The sequence below is a fragment of the Piliocolobus tephrosceles genome, chromosome 15 (assembly GCF_002776525.5).
Source record: "Piliocolobus tephrosceles isolate RC106 chromosome 15, ASM277652v3, whole genome shotgun sequence".
Classification (NCBI taxonomy): Eukaryota; Metazoa; Chordata; class Mammalia; order Primates; family Cercopithecidae; genus Piliocolobus; species Piliocolobus tephrosceles.
In genome coordinates, this window is record NC_045448.1 from 85736074 (window position 1) to 85757357 (window position 21284).

At 40.2% G+C, this 21284-nt stretch overlaps 1 protein-coding gene across 1 annotated transcript in view; it reads left to right on the forward strand.

Annotated features, from left to right (window-relative positions):
• LOC111551107 (dynein heavy chain 6, axonemal) overlaps positions 1-21284 on the forward strand; it is a 140374-nt gene that overhangs the window by 34180 nt on the left and 84910 nt on the right. The window contains exons 17-22 of the mRNA XM_026456435.1: positions 1893-2057; positions 4669-4736; positions 7523-7703; positions 11605-11784; positions 14187-14420; positions 19955-20090. Coding sequence (XP_026312220.1) covers positions 1893-2057; positions 4669-4736; positions 7523-7703; positions 11605-11784; positions 14187-14420; positions 19955-20090 — 964 coding nt within the window. The remainder of the gene's footprint in view (positions 1-1892; positions 2058-4668; positions 4737-7522; positions 7704-11604; positions 11785-14186; positions 14421-19954; positions 20091-21284) is intronic.

The window sequence follows — 21284 nt, forward strand, 5'->3', positions numbered from 1 at the left end:
GAGTAATTTAAGCTGTGACCTATGTGATGGGCTCAGCCATATGCCAGGCTTAGAGCGAAGGACTTCCCAAGCAAAGGGAACAGCACAAAGGCCCTGGGCACAAAAGAGATTGGTTAATGATCATGGTTTATTTTCCTATAAGTAATAAAAGAACGAGCGAGCAAAAACATGGGCTGTGAGTTGAGTCTCAGTTTAACCGTGCCTAGAAGTATCACTGCTTCATCAGAAAGAAAGAAAGCTCAAAAAGACCATGGACTAGGGCAGTTTAGCTGCAGCACCTGCATGATGACTAGGAATTGTAATTAATATGTTAGCATTAACTAATATTTATTGCATGTTCACTCCATGCCAGACTCTGTTCTCAGTATTTTATGTATATGAACTCATTAATCCTCACTGCCCCATCACAAGATAGTTACTATTGTTATTCCATTTTGTCAATGAGGAAACTGAGGCATGGAAGGGTTACATAAACTATCCAAGCAGCCTTGCCTGCCTAGGAAATCCGCAAGTTACACTATTCCCCACTCAAGCCACAAAGAGCACAAGGGGCCTCAGTGTGACCAAGCTTGGCCTTGACCAACACGAGGGTGGTTCTGTAATGGATCCCAGTCACGGGAGAGAATGAAGTCTCTAGAAAACTTTGGCACAGGTATTTTAGCCCCAAACTGGATTCCTGAACTCAGGTTTACTTCATGACATGCGAGATCCTGAGGGACTTTCCTCTTTCATGGCAGCGGACAAAAGGTTTTCTGTGATGTTCTGCCTCTGGACAGAAAAGTGTTTTAACTGTAGCGGAGTGCTCTTGGGAGAGTGGATGGGCCCTTGTCAGAGCCCCAGCCAGGAACAGGACACTCTGACTGGTTCTTCCCCACTCTCTGTGCCTTGGGGTCATCAGCATTATACACCTAGCTGCTTTCTACTTTGCTAGGGTGATATATTCAAACTTTGTCTCCACCCATTCATGGGCATGAAATCAGTTGCGACCATCTCAATCAACATTTTCAAATGAAATAGAGTTTTTTTGAATCCCAAAATTATATTGAATAAAGGTAAATTTTATCTCATAAAACTTTTGTTTGAAGAATTTACATGTGTGGGTACCATGTCACAATGTAAAATAGATGTGTTACAATGGATGACAGTCAAATTTTGAAAGCCACAGGCCACGGGACCCCATCACATATGTCCTGACATAAAGATGTTTCTGATGGGATCCCTGGACAATGTCTGCATGCCCACATTCCTACCAACAGTCAGATTCACTTTGAGGAAAAAGGCATAATGGTCATGTAGAATAGGGGTTCATAGACTTTTTCTGTAAAGAGCCAGGGAGTAAATATTTCAGTTTTTGCAGGCCTCATGCAGTCTCTGTGCATATTCTTCTTTGTTTTGGTTTGGTTTAGTGTTTTTTTGTTTGTATGTTTTTACAACCCTTAAAAAGGTAAAAGCCATTTGTAGCTCAAGAGTCATAGAAAAATGGCCACATGGGGCCAGATTTGGCCTGCAGGCTGTCATTTGCCAATCCCTGGTTTTAAACAACCATGAAAATGAACAGATCTCGATTTGTGTGGGGCCTGTTGAAGTCCAACCCACAATGATTTAATCTACCCAGCTTCTCTCTTCTTCTCATGGAAATGAATAGTGTGTAAGATTAATGTAAATAGATATATTGCCTTCAGATGCTCTTATTTCCTTAGATTGATAATAAAATGCTCACTGGAAAGTAGGTACTGTTAGAGGTAGTGTGAGGATGTTAATAAATATCCATCAGATCACTGGAAAATTGTTCATTCACAGTACATTTTGAGGCCTAAGGAATTTTGTGAAGTTGATGCTATCTATTTTAATTGCTTCTTTTTGTGTTGTCCTGTTTTGTTTTAATTTCTAAGCTTAAGGAAACCTTGGATCCAGCTCTAGAACCCATTCTTTTGAAACAAATTTTTATCAGTGGTGGCCGACTACTCATCCGTCTTGGAGACTCAGACATTGATTATGATAAAAACTTTAGGTTCTATATGACAACCAAAATGCCAAATCCCCACTACCTGCCTGAGGTATGAACTACTGGTCTGGAATTCTCAACTTAACTGGATTATCATGGTGTAATGAATCTCTGAAGTTTGATGGGCTCCCACCCGAAGGGAAAGCTCTCCCCCATTCTCCCGTCTTCTATACACTCCCCTTTCTTCCACCATCCTCCATTCTTGCTTCTCTTCTGAGCTTTGATTCTGATTCCAATCACCCTTGTCGTCACCATCTAGTTAGGTTGCAAGCCTCTGCCCACTAGGGCCCAGGCCGATGCTCTGTCTCGCCCCACTGCACACCTCTCCAGTGCCCTCACCATCTCCCTTCTGGTCCACAGCCACTCCTTCTAAACACAGGACATCCCCCTTTTAAACTCTCTCTTTCCTCCATCAGCAAAGACTATTTTTGTCACTGTTATTATGACTAATAAATGAATCAGAGCTTAGTTGAGAGTCCATGGGGCTGGGGTATGGGGGAGGAGGAGGTGTCATTATTTAAATGTGCAAATGCCCACAGCATATGTGCCCAAATAAAGAGGTCACCCGTTTGAAAACTCTAGGAAGAAGACAACACTAGAGAATCATGATCTAGAGGTCCAGTGTCTACACTTAGAGTTATGGGTGGTGGGGGTATCTTGTCCCCTTCTCATGCTCTTAGATTCTTTGAGATGAGCTGTGTGAGCTCCACTCCATACATATGTCCCTGAGACTCAGAAGACTGTAGAAGAACCCCTACTCTAGTACTACAGTGTCCAAGGTAGTTGCAACAGAAATGAAGACAGCTGGAGCTCCATTGCCCGTCCCACAGATCTCCCACGGGGCTCTCCCTGGCCACAACCCCCCTCACATGCCCAGGTGCTGCCCCAGCTCCTGGCACATCTGTGCACTCTGCAGGCTCTTACCTAGGAAAGGAACTTGACCTCAGAACTTTACTTCTTACCACCACAACCCTCCCAAAAATATCCTTAAATATACCATTCCAAAGAGTGTCACTTTCATTTTAACTGTTGAATTGCTCATAGCTATCTGTCTTCACCAGATGTGTTCAGGTTGAATGAAATTGACACACTTCTTGAATAAGATGGGGAAATATCATTGAAAGTTTAAGTTAGGATTTTCCTCGTCAGCCTCAAGGAGTTTAATTACACAGCCACTACCGGGGCTCATGTCCCAAGTCCCATTTCAGAGTTTAGAAAAGTGACCAATATTACTAGAGGCTGGGAAGGAGAATGGAGGGGAGCAGGAAGGTAGGGATAGTTAATGGGGACAAAAATATAGTTAGATAGACTAAATAAGATTTAGTATATAATAGTGCAACAGGGTGACTACAGTCAACAATAATGTATTGTACATTTTAAAATAACAGAGCATAATTAGAATGTTTTTAACTCAAAGACATGATAAATGCTTGAGGTGATGGATACTGCCCCCAAAAAAGAAGTGCGACCAATGTGCCAACTTTCACTCTTTGATTTCTCACTTATTTAACTTTTGAGAGGGTGTATTGCCCACAAGACCCAAGCCTAGCTCTGTCACGGGGTCAAATTATCCCATTTCCAGGATCCTCAAGTCAATCATCTCTAAAAAGAGATCAATCCTACTTCAAGGATTTTGTAATAAGATAAATATTACAAACTTACAATATGTAATTTACCATATTGCAAAATCCTTGAAGTACGATGCCATGTGTTCATTCACACACCCTTGTTATACTTACTGGTTTTTGCTATTGACTTATCGAGTGATGTCAGAATATATTATAGTAATAATTTTCCTTTTTTTTTTTTTTTTTTTTTTTTGAGATGGAGTCTTGCTCTGTCGCCCAGGCTGGAGTGCAGTGGCCAGATCTCAGCTCACTGCAAGCTCCGCCTCCCGGGTTTACGCCATTCTCCTGCCTCAGCCTCCCGAGTAGCTGGGACTACAGGCGCCCACCACCTCGCCCGGCTAGTTTTTTGTATTTTTTAGTAGAGATGGGGTTTCACCATGTTCGCCAGGATGGTCTCGATCTCCTGACCTCGTGATCTGCCCATCTTGGCCTCCCAAAGTGCTGGGATTACAGGCTTGAGCCACCACGCCCAGCCATAATTTTTCATTAAAATATTATTAGACAAAATATATAAACTTTATTTGTTTATTATCAGTAATAGCTTCTTTCAAGCAAAGACACATTGCGTCATAAGTAACTAAGTGATTTTATTACCTCATTTAGTTCTCACAGCTACCCTATGAGTTTTCACTATAATTATCCAAATTTTTAAATATCAGAAACTAAAGCTCAGCACAGATGAGTGGCTCGTCCAAGATGACACAGTCACTAAAGGGTGCAGCTCAAATTTGAACCCAAGCTGTCAATTCCAAAATACTGCTTTTAATCCTTCACTGGCTCACCTTTCCATAAAACACGATCTAGGATTCTGTAACTGTGGTGTCTGAGGAACAAGATTGTCACTCATACTGGCAGTGAAAAAATATGAGGATTTTATAAGCGACATTACACCTGAAGTATGTGTGGGGATAGGTGTGTGTGCAATTAGACCTGAGATACATCCACCTGGGTAGTTATGAGCCGTGTTCTAATAAAGAAAGGTATTTTATTAGTTTGCACTTAAGCATTTTTATGCACTCTGTGCTTCTCTTCCAGGTATGCATTAAAGTTACCATTATCAATTTCACTGTAACAAAATCAGGTCTGGAGGATCAGTTATTAAGGTAAAAAAAACAGGGAGTTGGGAGGAGGGAAGGGAGTGTCATGAGTTTCCTAAATATTTTGTTTAGAAATATTGACAAAAGGCCAGGCGCGGTGGCTCAAGCCTGTAATCCCAGAACTTTGGGAGGCCGAGATGGGCGGATCACGAGGTCAGGAGATCGAGACCATCCTGGCTAACACGTTGAAACCCCGTCTCTACTAAAAAAAATACAAAAAACTAGCCGGGCGTCGTGGCGGGCACCTGTAGTCCCAGCTACTTGGGAGGCTGAGGCAGGAGAATGGCGTAAACCCGGGAGGCGGAGCTTGCAGTGAGCTGAGATCTGGCCACTGCACTCCAGCCTGGGCGACAGAGCCAGACTCTGTCTCAAAAAAAAAAAAAAAAAGAAATATTGACAAAGAAAATTTTCTGCTGTGTGAAAATGCTACACATGAAACCTTAATCAAAAAACACACAAGTAAGTGGCCAAGTTCTTTACCATTTCTGTAGCTGCTCAGACAGCTGATCTTGTCTGCCATCTTCTCAAGGATGTCAAGGATAGACCCTTAATTCCCCACCCCCACTGTTTGAACCAGGCTGGCAGCCCAGCCCTGCCTCTTCCCTTCACTAGGATTTCCATCTTGGGCAAGTGAACGAAGTCAGTCTTTCTGTTGTTCCTAGAAATGCAGTGGTCCATACCTGTGAAAAAGCATCTTCTTCAAGCATATTTGTTCCAGCTGCACTGGTCTTTAGGTGGTTTCTTAGTGTATTTAACTGTCTACTTCAAATATATGTGTGTGTGTATATATGTATTCTTAGTATATTCTGTATATGATTAGATCCCTATTTCCCAAATACTGGATTATGAGTTGTTAATATTAATCATCAGAATTAGCCAAGAGGTTCAGGAAACAAATTTTTTAATTAATTTTGAATTGATGTTGATTCAAAATTAATTTTATATTTAATATATATTTAACCAACAGATATATACACATATGTATGTATATAGGAATACATACATATGTATTTTTATTCACTATAAAGAAACATAATTTAGACCCATGTTCAAAAGAATTATCCCTTATATTCAAGTCAAGATCATCCTGACTTACCCATGTTGTCACTAATGAGCTTGAGTCTTATTTCTCTAGCTTGTTTTAGGAATTATTCTGCTAGCTGCTAACTTGCTTACCTTCCACTAGGATAACTTCTTTCCAATTAAAGGTTATTTCACCTTATTTTATGAATACATTGTAAGGACTTGGCTGAACATTTTGCATACCAGTTTATTCCTGTGCATAGTTAAGCTCAGCTGTGTCACTAAGCTCCCTGCATGTTAGGCTGCCTGGGACAAGAAGGAAAAGTGCCCTGATAAGAACACAGAAAATGCTGGGACTCAGTCATGGTGTGCAGTATCTCCCTGCTATTTTTCCTAGATTTATGGTATTGCAAAGGAAAGCTAACAGCCCTCAGCCAGGGTGAGGATGGAGCTGGGTCTGCCTGTGTTCTGACAGGCCGTCACCTATTTCAGTTGCCCTCTGCTCTGCTGAGATCCTGAACAGGCAGTGATACTCATCGTGCTCAATTGCTCATTGCAGTTTTCCTCAGATCCTCTCAATTTTGAACACCACAGTTCACCTCCCTGCCTCCTGGAGAATGCCAACCACAATGCCTTAGTCCTTCTGAGGCAGCACAAGGCCATTTTTCAACTTCAAGGAATTCCATTCAGCCACCCAGACTGTCCACCTCCTTCTGTCTTCCTTTCTATTTCCAGAAACTCTAACTCACCTCGCAGACTTTTGGCAGGCTTTTTTGATTCTTAACTTGACTAATTTGATTAATGTTTCTCTCAAACTGTTTCCTGAGCTCACTTTTATCTTAAAATATTCCTTAAACTACTGTCTTCTGAAAAACTTATTTAAACAATTGAATTTGAGGTTCTGATTTTTAATATTCTTTATATAATAATTTCAAGGTGTCTGAATTCTGCATGTACATAACAAGTAAATAATGGGTTGTTACTTGAGGCAGCATACTAGTAACAGTGCATGCTGGAGCCAGCAGACCCAGGCACAAGCCCAGCTTCTCATAGCCATGTGATCTCCGGAAGTGACCCACTAGAGTCTGTTTGCTCATCTGCAAGCTGGGGGTGATAACCACAGTGCCCACCTTATGGGGGCATTCAAAGGATTAATAGATAATCCACATAAAACTCTTGGCAGGGTGCATTGCATTGAGTAGTGCTTAATAAAGATTAACTCTTGCAAATGGAGACTGGGAGCAAATTGTGAACGAACAGGTGAAGGGAGATATAAACTCACATGTTTATACAAGGGTGAAGCTGGAGGTAAGGCTCCTTTTTCATATGCAATCAAAAATCATTTCATGGAGGTGATGTGATTTCAGAATCTCCCATGTTGGTACAGAAAGAATATTCAAGGCATCATAAATATTCCAGGCACCGTTTTCTTCTTAGCACAAGCAAATGTTAGAGATAGAAATTGAATGATTAGAGAGATCAAGTATTAAGCAGGTCTTCCTAAGAGATGAACAGAAGGTATGGAAACTTCAGCAGTGTGCATCTCTAAAATACAAGATAAAGGATCAGAATTGACATGTAGTTGAGTCAGAAGCTTCTGTGTAAACCCAGCAAAAGAGACATGGTGTGCATTCAGATTCGGCCATCAGCATTAATGCTCAGCTAAATAGTATTAAGAATAAGAACAATTACAAACAGAGAAAGAAAAATAGAAGCAACTTTGAGGCACTGGCAGAGACATAATTTAGGTATCTAAACTTTGGTTTTAGTGATGTGGTGCGACTTGAAAAACCCAAGTTGGAAGAACAAAGAAGCAAGCTCATCGTGAGGATCAACACTGATAAAAACCAGTTGAAAACTATTGAACAGAAAATCCTGAGAATGCTCTTTACCTCTGAAGGAAATATTTTGGACAATGAAGAACTTATTGACACACTGCAGGATTCAAAGGCAAGTGAAATATTTTTAGTATTTATGGAAAGTGTGTTACTTCAAAAGTTATAACAGCCTTTGAGGGTCCTGTAAGGGCTTTTAAAGCAAGACAGGGGCCACACTGGGCTTCCATGGACACACAGACGGATGCCTGCCTGTCAGAGCTCCTTGCCAACCACAGAAACTTGGAGAAACTGTAGACTACCACTCCTCTTGTCTTGTCTGCATTTCTTAAATAAAACACATAATGTAAAGAACTGGGACAGGATATAAATTGAAAGGAACAAACACAACAAACTTTCATATGAATGCCATCACCTGCAGGAAGCCTCTCTCTGATATTCCCAGTTGGAAATAACTTCCTCCTCCTCAGAACTTCTATAGTGTCTTATCTGAATCTCTACTACAGCACTTGTCACTGTTTATCCTATGTCACAGTTACTCAATTACATGGCTTATCTCTTCTGTTGGGTTGTTCAGTTCCATGCAGTGGGAATCTGTGAATAGTTCATTTTGATATTCCTTCTGCAAGGATTACACATGGTGGTTGCACACAATTGGTACTCAACAAAAACGTGTTGATAGTAAGATGAAGTTTTACCTTAAACTTAAAATTCTTCAGTAAATTATTTCTCAGATTCAAACCATCATTTAAGGAGTGTATACTAAGAACACAGCTTACAAAATGATTTTCATCCACTTGTGAGAAACAAAATAATTTACTAAAAAAATCCCCTTGACTTTATTAAGCCAGAAGCACATAGGTTATCTTTTTTGCTTTTGTTGACATCAAAACTGGTTGACTGCTTTGTATTGTACAGTCCCTTGAGATTGCAGTATTAAAACAGTAATAAGCAAGTAATTTGTTTTCTTCCTCTCTCCTTTTGCTTTTCTGTTCATAGGTCTCTTTATCCTCCTCTCGTTTATTCTTCCTTGGGATTTTTATTTCTGGCAGTTGTCTGTTAACCCACTTGTTTTTATTTTTAGCAAAGTTTTACATGCCAACTCTTTAAAGAATGAAATATTTCTACAAGGCTTATTATGAAAAATAGCATTCCCTGCCTTCTCTTCCCACCAGCCACCCATGCCTCCCTTCACACAGGCAGCTTTCTTGATTTTTTGTTTTTTGTTTTTTATTTTGTTTTGTTTTGAGACAGGGTGTCGCTCTGTCACCCAGGCTGGAGTGCAGTGGCATGATCATGACTCACTTCAGCCTTTATCTCCTGGGCTCAACCCATCCTCCTCCATCAGCCTCCTGAATATCTGGGACCACAAATGCACAACACCATGCCCAACTAATTTTTCACTTTTTTATTTTTTATTTTTTGTAGAGACAGTGTCTCACTATGTTGCCCAGGCTAGTCTTAAACTCCTAGCCTCAAGTAATCCCCCTGCCTTGGCCTCCCAAAGTGTTGGAATTACAGGAATGAATCACTCTGCCGGCCAAGGGAGCTACTTTCATTTTGCATCTTAACTGTTATCTGTACCCCTAACACACACACACACACACACACACACACACACACACACACACACACCTTCCCATCCTCTGGCCTCCCACTATAGTTATATCCTGATTATAGCTGAACATTAAATGTTAACATTGTCTAAGGGTGAAGATCTGGCTATAAGTATTTGGGGTCTGAGAGGAGAAGGGCTAGGGTCTCAGCATCCAGTGTGCATACAGTCACCCAGTCACTCTGTTTTAGTTCCTTCCTTCCATCAAAAATCCCTGTTTTACTTTCTCCAAAGGAAATTTCTATTTTTTCTGCCAGGATGAGAAAGGGACAAACCCCTGGCCGTGGGTGGCATAGGAAGATGACCTAGGGAGTCCTACCACCAATTCTTATTTTAAGCCCTTCCCACTTCCAAGAGTGCTTCTTGCACTAATTCTTAAGCCTTTAAGGAGGATTCTGTTTTATAAATTGGGTGAGTTCATGGCTATCCACTTTTGCCAGTGTAGGAATCCATTTTTATGGGTGTGCTAAGTCATTGCCACCCTTCTGTCTGCTTTCAAGCTCCCAAAATTCATTGATATTTCCTCTCCCATTCTTCCTATCTTTATGGGTTTACTCTGCATTTTTAAGCCTTTTCCTACAATTTTAATGTAACTTCAGTAGGAAGTAAAGGTAGATACACATGCGATGACTGCCATCTTTATCTATAAGCTGGTTTATTTGTTTTGCAAGAAGCTGCCTTGGAGTCATCCTTTCTATAGAGCAGGGATCAAACTGATCCTTGGCTGCATTTCCTGCCACTTCTTGGCTACAGTTTATATGCCTCTCAACTCTCAGAATCCTTACATAAAAATATGTCTTATATTCTCTCAACATGGCTGAAACCTCAAGTCTGTAGGGCATAATGTCTACGAGTAGTTGCCAAACTCAACAGAGGCATATAGTATTCTAATATTCTTTGGCAAAGAAAAGAAAACGATCCACTTTCCTTCTCTTTAGCCCTGGGTTCTACATTATCAGTGCCTTGTGCTGACATAAAAAATTATTTGTTAGTGGGCCTGCATGATCCACCAGCTGCTCCCATATCAACTTTTTTTTTCTACTTGGATTTGAAAGCTTAATTGAGTCCCATATTAAGATAGGGGTTTCCTACTCAACTCTGCCCTTTATTTCCCCTTCAGCTCCCTAAGGGGATATTACAGGGAGAGTTTGAACCTTCTGATTCCTGGAAACAGTGTCTGCACTGAATCCTTCCCCTCCCTTTCCTGGTGGGCTGGGGTAAACAGTCTAGACTTATACTCTTTATTATGGTAGGTAGCCACTAGCCATAGGTGGCCATTGAGCACTTCAAATATGGCTAACCTGAATTCAGATGTGTTGGTAGTATAAAATACACAACAGATTTCAACAGATTCCAAAGAAACAAAATATCTCAGTAACTTTCACGTGGATTATATGTTGATAAAATATTTGGGGTATATTAAAAATATATTATTAAAATTAATGTCACTTATTTTTTATTTTTAACAAATTTAGAAAATGTATGATTATGTGGCTCACATTCTATTTCCATTGAAAAGCTCTGGTCTATACAGGAACTTGATGATTCCTTTTAGCTTTGATGGAGCAAATACTGAGCAGTCAGTTCCCTTGATGATTTTTCATGGTCCCTGCTCTAGACCCTTTGACTTTCTAGAGACAAAAGGATCTCCCAACCTAAGGATATCCACCTCTGAAAAACAATGGGGGAAGGGAGGGGAGACAGGGACAGACAGCAGTAGAAAGAGAGAGACTGAGAGACACAGAGAAGGGAATCTTGAAGGTCCATTGGGCAGAGGGCTCCCCAGACCCACAAACCCAAAATGCAGAAAACCAAAAGACTTTGAAAGCATCTCTAACTCACTTAGGGTTATAATCCTCCACAAACAACAGCTTCTATCCCATATGTGTATACCTGGGAATACTAGGTAAAGAACAAGAATATTAGTCACCCTTGTTATTCCAGGGAGGGATGTGGTACCACTCACTGCCTCCAAGCCACTCTCTAGTCCCTTCTTTCGGGCATTTTCCTGGGTATCCCTTCTCCTTTCATTCCTTCATTCATTGTGCGAACCCTGGACTGCTCACAAAGAAGTTCGGGAGCAATTCAGAGTGCTACAATAGTGTTTGCATTGCAGGAGTAACTCAGATTGAGTCTCAGAGATGTGCTCCTTCTATGTTTTCAAAGCTACTTGTATTGCTTGCTGCCCTATGCCATTCCTAACTCTGGAAGGAAGAAAGGTCAGCTTATTCAGAAGGTCAATGAACTCTGAGACTCAGTCATTCCACCTGGGGACCCCTTACTATAATCACCAACTCATTCTATCCTTGTTTCTTCCCTAGACCTAACTGGATACATTCCAGATGTCCCACTATTTTTCTGGAACAGATCCCTAAGAATTTGTTATTGTATGTTTATTCAGATCACTTCGGGTGCCATTAAAACCAGGCTGGAAGAAGCAGAGTCCACTGAGCAAATGATCAATGTGGCTCGTGAGAAGTATCGTCCAGTGGCCACTCAAGGCTCTGTAATTTACTTTGTCATTGCAAGCCTCTCAGAAATAGATCCTATGTACCAGTATTCATTAAAGTATTTTAAACAGGTAAGTGTGTTCTTGTTGTTAATGAAAGTCATCTCTTTGGCCTCCATTACACCATTGAATTACTTCTTGCCTCACACAAGCCATAAGTCTAGTTATCAGGTAGAATCTCCCAGGTGCACACATGGTTCAAGAGTGGTTCCAATCAGGCATGGTGGCTCACACCTGTAATCCCAGCACTTTGGGAGGCCGAGGTGGGTGGATCACCTGAGCACCTGAGGTCAGGAGTTACCCTGGACAACATGGGGAAATCCCATCTCTACTAAAACTACAAAAATTAGCCAGGCATGGTGGCTGTTTGTTTCTCTAGAGGTCTTATTTAGTACCCTTGATAATGGTTGGAGGTCCAGGAACAATTTCTGTTTCCAGGAGAGAATGGAAATGAGGAATTGAAAGAAATGGGAGTCAAGTTGTTTAGATAGGCCTGGGCTGTCTTTCAACAAGATGTTCATTTTAGCAGCCTTTAAAAGCCACCTGTGCTGGGTTCAAACCTCAATTCCTAGAGGCAAGGGTTTGGGTTCTCACATCTCTGCTCCCTTCCTTTAATTGACAGGTATTAACCCAAGCAAAATAAGGATTACCAAATCCTGTAATGCCACCGAAATGACTTTTTGATAATACTTTTCTTATCCTGGGTGTTTTGGAATTTATGCTCTTCAAGGTTTTAAAATCTCCTTCAAGAAATAAAAGTGAAAAGGCCCTAGAATATCTTGGGCTGAAAGTAAAAGCAATACAGGATGAATCATCAAAGCTCTGGAGTTCTACAGATTAGAAGGGAAACCAGAAATCCAAAACATATTTGTAGATGACAGTCTTGGCCAGGATACCCTCTACCAAACCCATTTCACAGTGAAATTCTTTAGAGAATTTTGAGATTTACCAGTTGTATTTTGGTACCATATTTATCACATATTCACTGGGCTTTAACCTCTATGCTTCTTGCCAGGTTGTTAAAGAGGGCTGAGTCCTCTTTTCTCCTGAGTGTGTTAAAACAACACTCTATTACCCTTGTCAACCAAACTTTCAGGAGAATCAACAAGGACTTTCCCAATTCCCTATAATAATTGTAGGCTTCCTCTAAGCCCTTTTAACATAGGGGAATTGAGACCTATTTTGGTGAGGAGACTGACACAATCAGGCCCTTTCCCTTTGTGCTCCATCCTATTAGTAGAAGAGGTGGGTAGGAGAGGCCTGCACAGCCTCAGCACAGTTATTTCTAGGAAGAAGTAGAGGACACGTCTTGACCCTGATCTGCTTTGGTCCTTAGCGGGCTTCTAGCTGCCAGCCTGTTTTGATCGGTCTGCCCTCACCATGAACATATATCTTGATCCCAGGGATTGGGCAGGTACTACCTCACTTCCCACTTTACCCCTCAGGCTGTGGATCCTGAGACCACAAACACATGCTGCTCGGGGCCCTGATGGGACTTCCCTGAGTCTCTGCTGCAAGATCCCTCCTTGCTCCATGACTTCCATGGAAGGCCACACATTCAGGTTCTGCTCAGCTTCCTCACACAGCTTGGGACCTTTAAAAATTTTTGATCTTCCTTCCACTCCACTTAGAAGTTGCAGAAAATGGGTAGGACTACATCAGGCCTCATCCCTCAATGCCACCATCTCTACTGCCTTACCAGTATCTTTATAATATGGGGCACCTTTGCAGTAGTGATTCTCCTTTCAAAACTTACAGGTAGGAAACAGGGTAGAAATCTCCTTTAAAATCACCAAAATCAGTTTCTCTTAAATTTCAAGGAAAATTCTAGCACATTATTTCTACACCCTAAGAATTATCTTGGGGAAGTGCTAAGAAATAAGCATGAGCTTACCTTGCTCTTACATCTCTCACCCCAAAATACAGGGTTTATCAAATCTGGGTTGAAGATGTTTAAAAAAACTGGTCCTGCCAGCTCACCTCCATTTTCCAAAGTTTCATGTCTCACATCAAGATGATGCTTTTGAATATTGTCAAGAACTTGGCATTAGTCCATTTCTTAAAAATAGGAGAGAAAGGGGAGTGTAGAAAACAAATATCATATATCACTTTGGGATGAATTCTAGACTTTTTCATAGTACAGTAAGTCCTCACTTAATGTTGGGGATAGGTTCTTGGAAACTGTGACTTTGTTAAGCAAAATGACATATAATGAAACCAATTTTTTTGGTCTCATCAGTGTAATAGCAAAATGACTTTGAATGCAAGATTGTTCATAATTCAAAGACCTGCTGTGCATAATTTCACTTAAAGTCTCAGTTTCCAAGAACCTATCGGCCACATTGAGGACTTACTGTATTCATCTCCCATGCTGCCGTTTACTCACCGAATGCAAACAAGGGAGACAGAGATTTTTTCTTCTCTACAGAGAATGAATTAAATCAGAGACATTGATAGAGCGCTCTTTCACACAGTTGTTCAATACCACCATTGAAACTTCTGTAAAGACGGAAAATCTACAACAGCGCCTGGACATACTACTAGAACAAACTCTCCTAACTGCTTATGTCAACGTTTCAAGAGGACTTTTTGAACAACATAAACTCATCTACAGCTTTATGCTCTGTGTTGAGATGATGCGTCAGCAAGGAACCCTAACTGATGCTGAATGGAATTTCTTTCTCCGAGGTTCTGCAGGATTGGAAAAGGTACCTGATTCCCATTTAGATGATGATTCATATGGTCTGGCTGTGTCCCCACCCAAATCTCATTTTGAATTGTAGCTACCATAATTCCCATGTGCTATAGGATGGACCTGGTGGGAGATAACTGAATCAGGGGGGCAGTTTCCCCATACTGTTCTAGTGGTAGTGAATAAGTCTCATGAGACCTGATGGTTTTATAAGGGGAATCCCCTTTCGCTTTGTTTTCATTCTCTCTCGCCTGCTGCCGTGTAAGATGTGCCTTTTACCTTCTGCCATGATTGTGAGTCATCCCTAGTCACATGGAACTGTGAGTCAATTAAACCTCTTTTTCCTTATAAATTACCCATTCTCAGCTATGTCTTCATCAGCAGCATGAAAACAGAATAATACTATGATCGTTATTCTAGATAGAGCCCACAAGCACCTACCAGTGCTCGGTGGTGACTCTGGTTGCTGAAGGCCATACATTTGGCTGTGTGGCCCAGTGGAGGGGAATTGAGGTCAGGAGGCACATGTTATAACTCAGCTCTGCCTCCAACTAACTGTATAATGTATCATTTAGCCTCTGTATGGAGCACTATCCTCACCTATAGAAAAGGAATGTTGGGAGTAACCAATGAGCTAATAGAAGTGAACATGTTTTGAAAAGCTGACCCTCTTACAAATGTAGAGTTAAAATCCAGTAAAAGTTGCAATTCACAGACTTAGCAATAGTTTTTTTAAAAAACCATGACCCTCTCTTGCCTGGAGATACATCTCATTATAAAGCATGGGAAGTGACAAAATGACTTGATTGTCACCTTCTGTAATACTGTAAAACGAGTTCTGCTGCAGTTCCCTTCTTCGTGTTCATCTGCTTGTCCTGCTTGCTCCAGTCCCTTAAACTGGCCTAACCCACACACGTACCACAAAGCTAGTGGCCCACAGAGGTGAGCCCCTAAACCTTGCCTACAATTTGGTCCCTTCTCCACTCTAAATTCTTGGCTCTGTCCAACTCTGCAAGTCTCAAGTCCTGTCCTTGGCCCCTGCAGACCTGACATCTGCACCTGTTTGCCAGTATTTGAACCCCAGTGTATCACTAGGAGGTTGAACCTGATGCTTTTATTTGACTCGCAGCACCCCATGCTCCCAGAACAAGTCCAGACAAGACGTCTCCACCAGATGTTCCTTCCTCCCTGACCCCCATCCATCTTGCATACACACATATTCTGTGACTCCTCTCTTAGTGTGTCTTATCCTTGTAATCACAGTTCATATTCACAGAGAGCTTTCTATGTGTTTTATGTATATCAATTCCCTTATTCCTCTCAGTATTCTTCTTAGGTAATTTCCTAATTTGTATCTGTAGTCTATGATAAGATAGTTAGGCACAGGAAGGTTAAGTAACTTGTCCTGATCACACACTTAATAGGACCTGGAACCAGGATTTGAACACTTGCAGTCTATAAAGCCTGCCCTCTTAGCCAGTTCACTCTACTGCTGACTATTAGCCACTCAGCCAGGCCCTGCCCTGTGTGCTTTCGCCCTTCCTTCCTCACTGCAGCCTTGTCAACAGCTCTTCTTACAGTTTTCTCACACAGAGACTCAAAGAAGTTAAAGAGCTTTCCAAAATCACACTAGTGCATGACACAGTCTGATTCAAACCTGTGTCTGAGCTCCTAAAGCCCATGTCCATTCCAACACCACCTACTTCTCATGAACAGCATATTTTGAAAAGTTTAAAATATGTTTTAAATACCATCAAACTCAAAACTTAAAATTACCATAGGCAGAAACTTCTCTGAATTATTTTTAATTAAACTGTCTTTTTCCTTATGGTAGACATAAGGAAATTGGAAGGATTCTTGACTAATAATTATTTTTAGAAATGTATTTGGGGGCATATTTTATATGGTCACTTCATTTGACATTTTGACACTAGTATTTTCTATTTTTATCGTAAGTGCTACATTGTTTTTTGCTACATTCATTAGGATCTAAATTAGATTTTCTGGAATAACCTTGGAAGCCAACTTCCATACATAAAACTTTTATGGAAAAATGTGCACTGAGTTCCAAACACCTAAGACAAGATTGTGTCATTATGCAAGGAGATGGTACAACAAAAGGGCTCTGGAAGAGACCTAGAAAGAATGAAAGATGAGTGTCCAGGATGGGAGGAGAGAGAGGAAGGAGATACATGCCCCGTGGAATCTGGAGTTGACTGGATGCACTAGATAAAGAAAATCCAGATGAGCAAAACATAGATTTCTAGAAGGTCGCAACAACAAAAGGCAGGGGGAGATGCTGTGGTCTGCAGCTGGAGACTGGCTGGTGTGAGCAGAAGTAGGCATTTCCAGGATTGAACCACAACAGTTAGAATTTAGGGACAAATAGAAACAACTGGAACCAATACACAAAGCCTCAAGCATCTGCAGGTTTCTATTACATGTGGACAAGGTAAATGGATTTCTGCAAATTGAGGTCTCCAGGCTATTCTCATTGGTTATATTCAGTCTGTACAACTAATGTTTTTAAACGATGATATTTTAAACAGGGGTGTCCAGTCTTTTGACTTCCTTGGGCCACATTGGAAGAAGAATTGTCTGGGGCCACACATAAAATACACTAACACTAATGATAGCTGATGAACTTTTAAAAAAATCGCAAAAGAAAAAAATCTCGTAAGGTTTTAAGAAAGTTTACGAATTCGTATTGGTCCACATTCAAAACCGTCCTAGGCTGCATGTGGCCCGTGGACCATGGGTTAGACAAACATTTTTTAAAGCATTTTCTCTTAATGCTAGGAATCCAAAAAATGATGCTAGCATGTAATAATAGCATAACCAGAAAACTTTACATGATATCTATTTCCTGGAAAATTCATTAAAATTTGCGCAGAGACCAGTGATTTGTTTTACACATTATTATTAGAGATCAAAATATAGCAAAACCACTCAGAATTCTGCATTAGATATTTGTAAATGCCTGTGAACATTAACTAATCTAAGAGTCTTTGAGGGGTTTATCTAGGATCAAGATGTAACACAGGGAAATGCCACTTCCAGCATGACAGTGTGAGGATCTTCACATACCTGCTCCCCAGCAAAACTGTTGAAAATTATGTAAGGATCATTTAAAGTATCTGGAAATGGTCCCAGGCACATACAGCAAATGAATAAACATTTATTTGAGATAATTTATTAGAGGCTCAGTAAGGACAGCAAGAGTCTGTGGTCTTTGAACCTAGACCCACTGCCTCCCTTCCTGCTCCCAGCTTAGTGAGATAGGAACTACACTCCAGACTGAGGCAGCTAAGAGCACAGGGCTCCTGCCTACTCCCCACTGCCAGTTAAAGGGCCGTATTCCTGAGAAAAACAGGACATCAGCATTTCTCATCCTGCCCACAGCTACCTACTGCTGAAGCTAAGTTCCAGTTGAGTGCAGCCAAAAGGTGGGGCTGCCTTCTTCCCCCCAGCCCCCACTGGGGAGACTGAGGCTTCATGTTTGGTGCAGCATCACGGTTGTCCCAGCTCCTAAGATAGTAGTTCATCAATGGCAGAAGCCAGCTGAGGAGACCTGAGGCTACTGTCTTCCCATCCATGGCGTACTCAGCTCCTGGAATATGCCTCTGCGAAAAGTGCAACATTGTCGTGCCCCTGGCTTGGAGACTTTGCCTGAATGGGAGAAGCAACCCATAAAACAGATAGTTCCTTATCTCCTCACAGAGTAACTGACTTCATTTCCAACACAGTATGGAAAAGTTTAAGCCTAATGATGCTCTCTGAAACAATGAAGGTTGTAGTGAAAGGCAATTGAAAGGAAACTGATGGAATTACCGGACAGAGAGACAACGCTATAAGCCAGCTGGTTTGCCAGAGATTAGGAGAAGGCACTGAAGCCTGCCAAAGACCAGAAGAAAACCCAAACACTGACCTTAGCAACTCCTTCAAAGGGGCCCAAATTTGAATGTTTTAGTCTGAGGAGAAATTTATGTCACCAAGAGCATTGTTAAGAACATTAGAGCAATCAGCCCACAATTAGTGGTGCTTAACAGCTAGATGCAGTCAAGGAAAGAAACTATCAAAAAGAGCCCTGAAAAAGCTATGAACATCCCAGGGTAACTGTGGGCATTCCCAAGGCTGCACCCCTTGAGGAGCAACATTAGAGGCTTAATGTTGTGCAGGGGTTGTGGGGAGACTCCACTAAAATAATCCAGTCAGTTATTAAACAAATAAGCAAGTAACAATAAGAAGCCTTTGGGGAAAGGGTGCATGCTCAGAGTTGCTACAGTGCATTACAGGTTGAGTATTCCTTAATTCAAGATGCCTGGGCCCAGAAGCATTTCAGATTTGGGGTTTTTTCAGTTTTTGGAATACTTCCATTATACTTACTGGTTAGACATATGTCTGCACAAAAAGTTGGACACGAATATTCATAACAGCATTGTTTATACTAGTCAAAAGGTGGAAATGTCCAAATGTCCAATAGCCCAAATGTCCATCAATTGATATGTAAATAAAATGTGGTATATTTATACAATGGAATATTATTCAACCATAAGAAGGAATGAAGTACTGATAATGTGCTACAACATGGATGGAACTTGAAAACACTAAGCTAAGAAGTCTGTCACAAAAGCCCACATATTATATAATTTGATTTACATGAAGTGTCCATAATAGGCAAATATATAGATACAGTAAGTAGTTTAGCAGTTGCTTAGGGCTCAAGGGATGGGATTAATGGGGAGTAATGGCTAATGGGCACACAGTATCTTTTTGAAGAAATTAAATGTTCTAAATTGTGATGGTGGGTGTACACATCTGTGAATATACTGAAATCATTAGATTATATGCTTCAAATGGGTGAATTGCTTAGTATGTGAATTGTATCTCAATAAACCTGCTTTTAAATGTAGTAAGGAACTTTGGGCAAATATTCAGGAAATTTTGAAGAACTAGTTTCAGTCTTACAATCACAGTTATTTCTCTGTCTCTTTTAAAACCGTTTACCCACATGTAAGTGCTTCATGGAATATTGCCAAATGTCATAACACTTCTCCGAGAAGTTTCTGAGAATATCTAAAATAATTAGACAAACACTTACCAGAGCTGGAATAAGGTTGCCATTTGTCTTGCTACTGATACTGCTCCATACTCAGCCTTCTCTGTCTCCTAGGGGTGAGAACATCTGGTAATCTGATTTGGAGACTCGTTCTCTAGAGAAAAATTATTAACCATAGGAATATTTGGCGAATGGGGAAAGATTGGTGTGGGGTGCTGGAAAACAGGCTGAAAGTAGCAGATTTAATTGATCAACTTTGTTTTCTGTAAATGTCAATCTGAAAAGTTTTTAGCAGCTGTACTTCTGTGTAAAGGTCCACAATTAGAATTGATTCAACACCGTTTCTATTTCACCATATTGTACTACTTGTCCTAGGAAAACGGTTATTTTAACATACTATTAGAGCTTGATTTTTCACTTGGACAAAGTGAAAGTATATTTTGTGATTGCCTTTGTGAATTGTTATTCATTTTCTTTCTGTCTTCAAATAGGAACGCCCACCTAAGCCTGAAGCTCCCTGGCTACTTACTGCTACGTGGTTCGCTTGCTGTGACTTGGAAGAATCATTTCCAGTTTTTCATGGACTTACCCAAAATATATTGTCACATCCTATTTCCATACGCTTAGGTAATGTGACAAAAAGAACCTGCTGAAGAGGCTTATAAACAGGATCTTGAATCCTAATCTTAATGTTTTCTTTAACCTCTTCTGCAATGTCAATATTTTTCACTAGGAACTTCCTTCATTTCTAAGAAACTGTAAATTATTTGTTTTCACAATTTCTTGAGTAGAATGCTTGGCCCATGAATTTTCAGTATTTCATGTTTACTTTATATGTGTGTGCGTGTATATATATATATATAAAGTATATATATACACGCACACACATATAAAGTAAACATGAAATATTTATACTTTATATATATACACACACATATTTTATGTATACATTTGAGAATATAAACATACATTTGTGTATTGCTTTAGCTGTATCCCATAGGTTTTTTTTTTTTACTTTTTATTGAAGGATAACATAAATCTAGAAAGATGCACAAATCAAAATTATACAGTTTGATTAACTGTCACAAACTGTGTAGATTTATTTATGAACCATCACTGAGAGTAAGAAATAGAACAGTACCAGCATCCCAGAATCCCCTTATTCTCTCTCACTTCTCTTTCTCAGAGGTAACAACTACTCTGAATTATAATATTCTGTATTAATTTTTCCCTACAAGTTTTAATATATAGCCCTTTCAATTCTAAAACTACACTTACTAGTTCAAAGCCATTTAAGGATTTAGGGGACCATCTTTTTTTGTTTATAATTTAATTACATTATGGAAATTATACTCATGGTTTTCATGAAATTGACTCTTTGGAATTATATACACTTCCTTTGCAGCCTGGTGCATGTTTTGTTTATATAAAATATTCCATGCATGTCATTTCTTGAATGCAAGGCTCCATATGTGACCTTTAGCTCAAACTTACTAATTGTGGTATTTATCTTACTAACGTTCTTATACTGGATCTGTCAGATTCTAAGAGAGCTATATTAAGGTATACCACTATGATTGGCAACTTCCCTTTGTAATTTTGGAATTTTTCCCATTATACTTTGTGAAACTATGCCAGTATATAAAATAGGTTTAGAGTTAGGTTCTTAGTAATTATTCCTTTTTATTAAATAATATATCCCTCTTTACTCTGAATAATGCTTTTTGCCTTAAATATATTTCCTTTTTAATGTATTATTTTTATTTGTTAAACAGGGAGTACATGTGCAGGTTTCTTACATGGGTATATTGCATGCTGGGG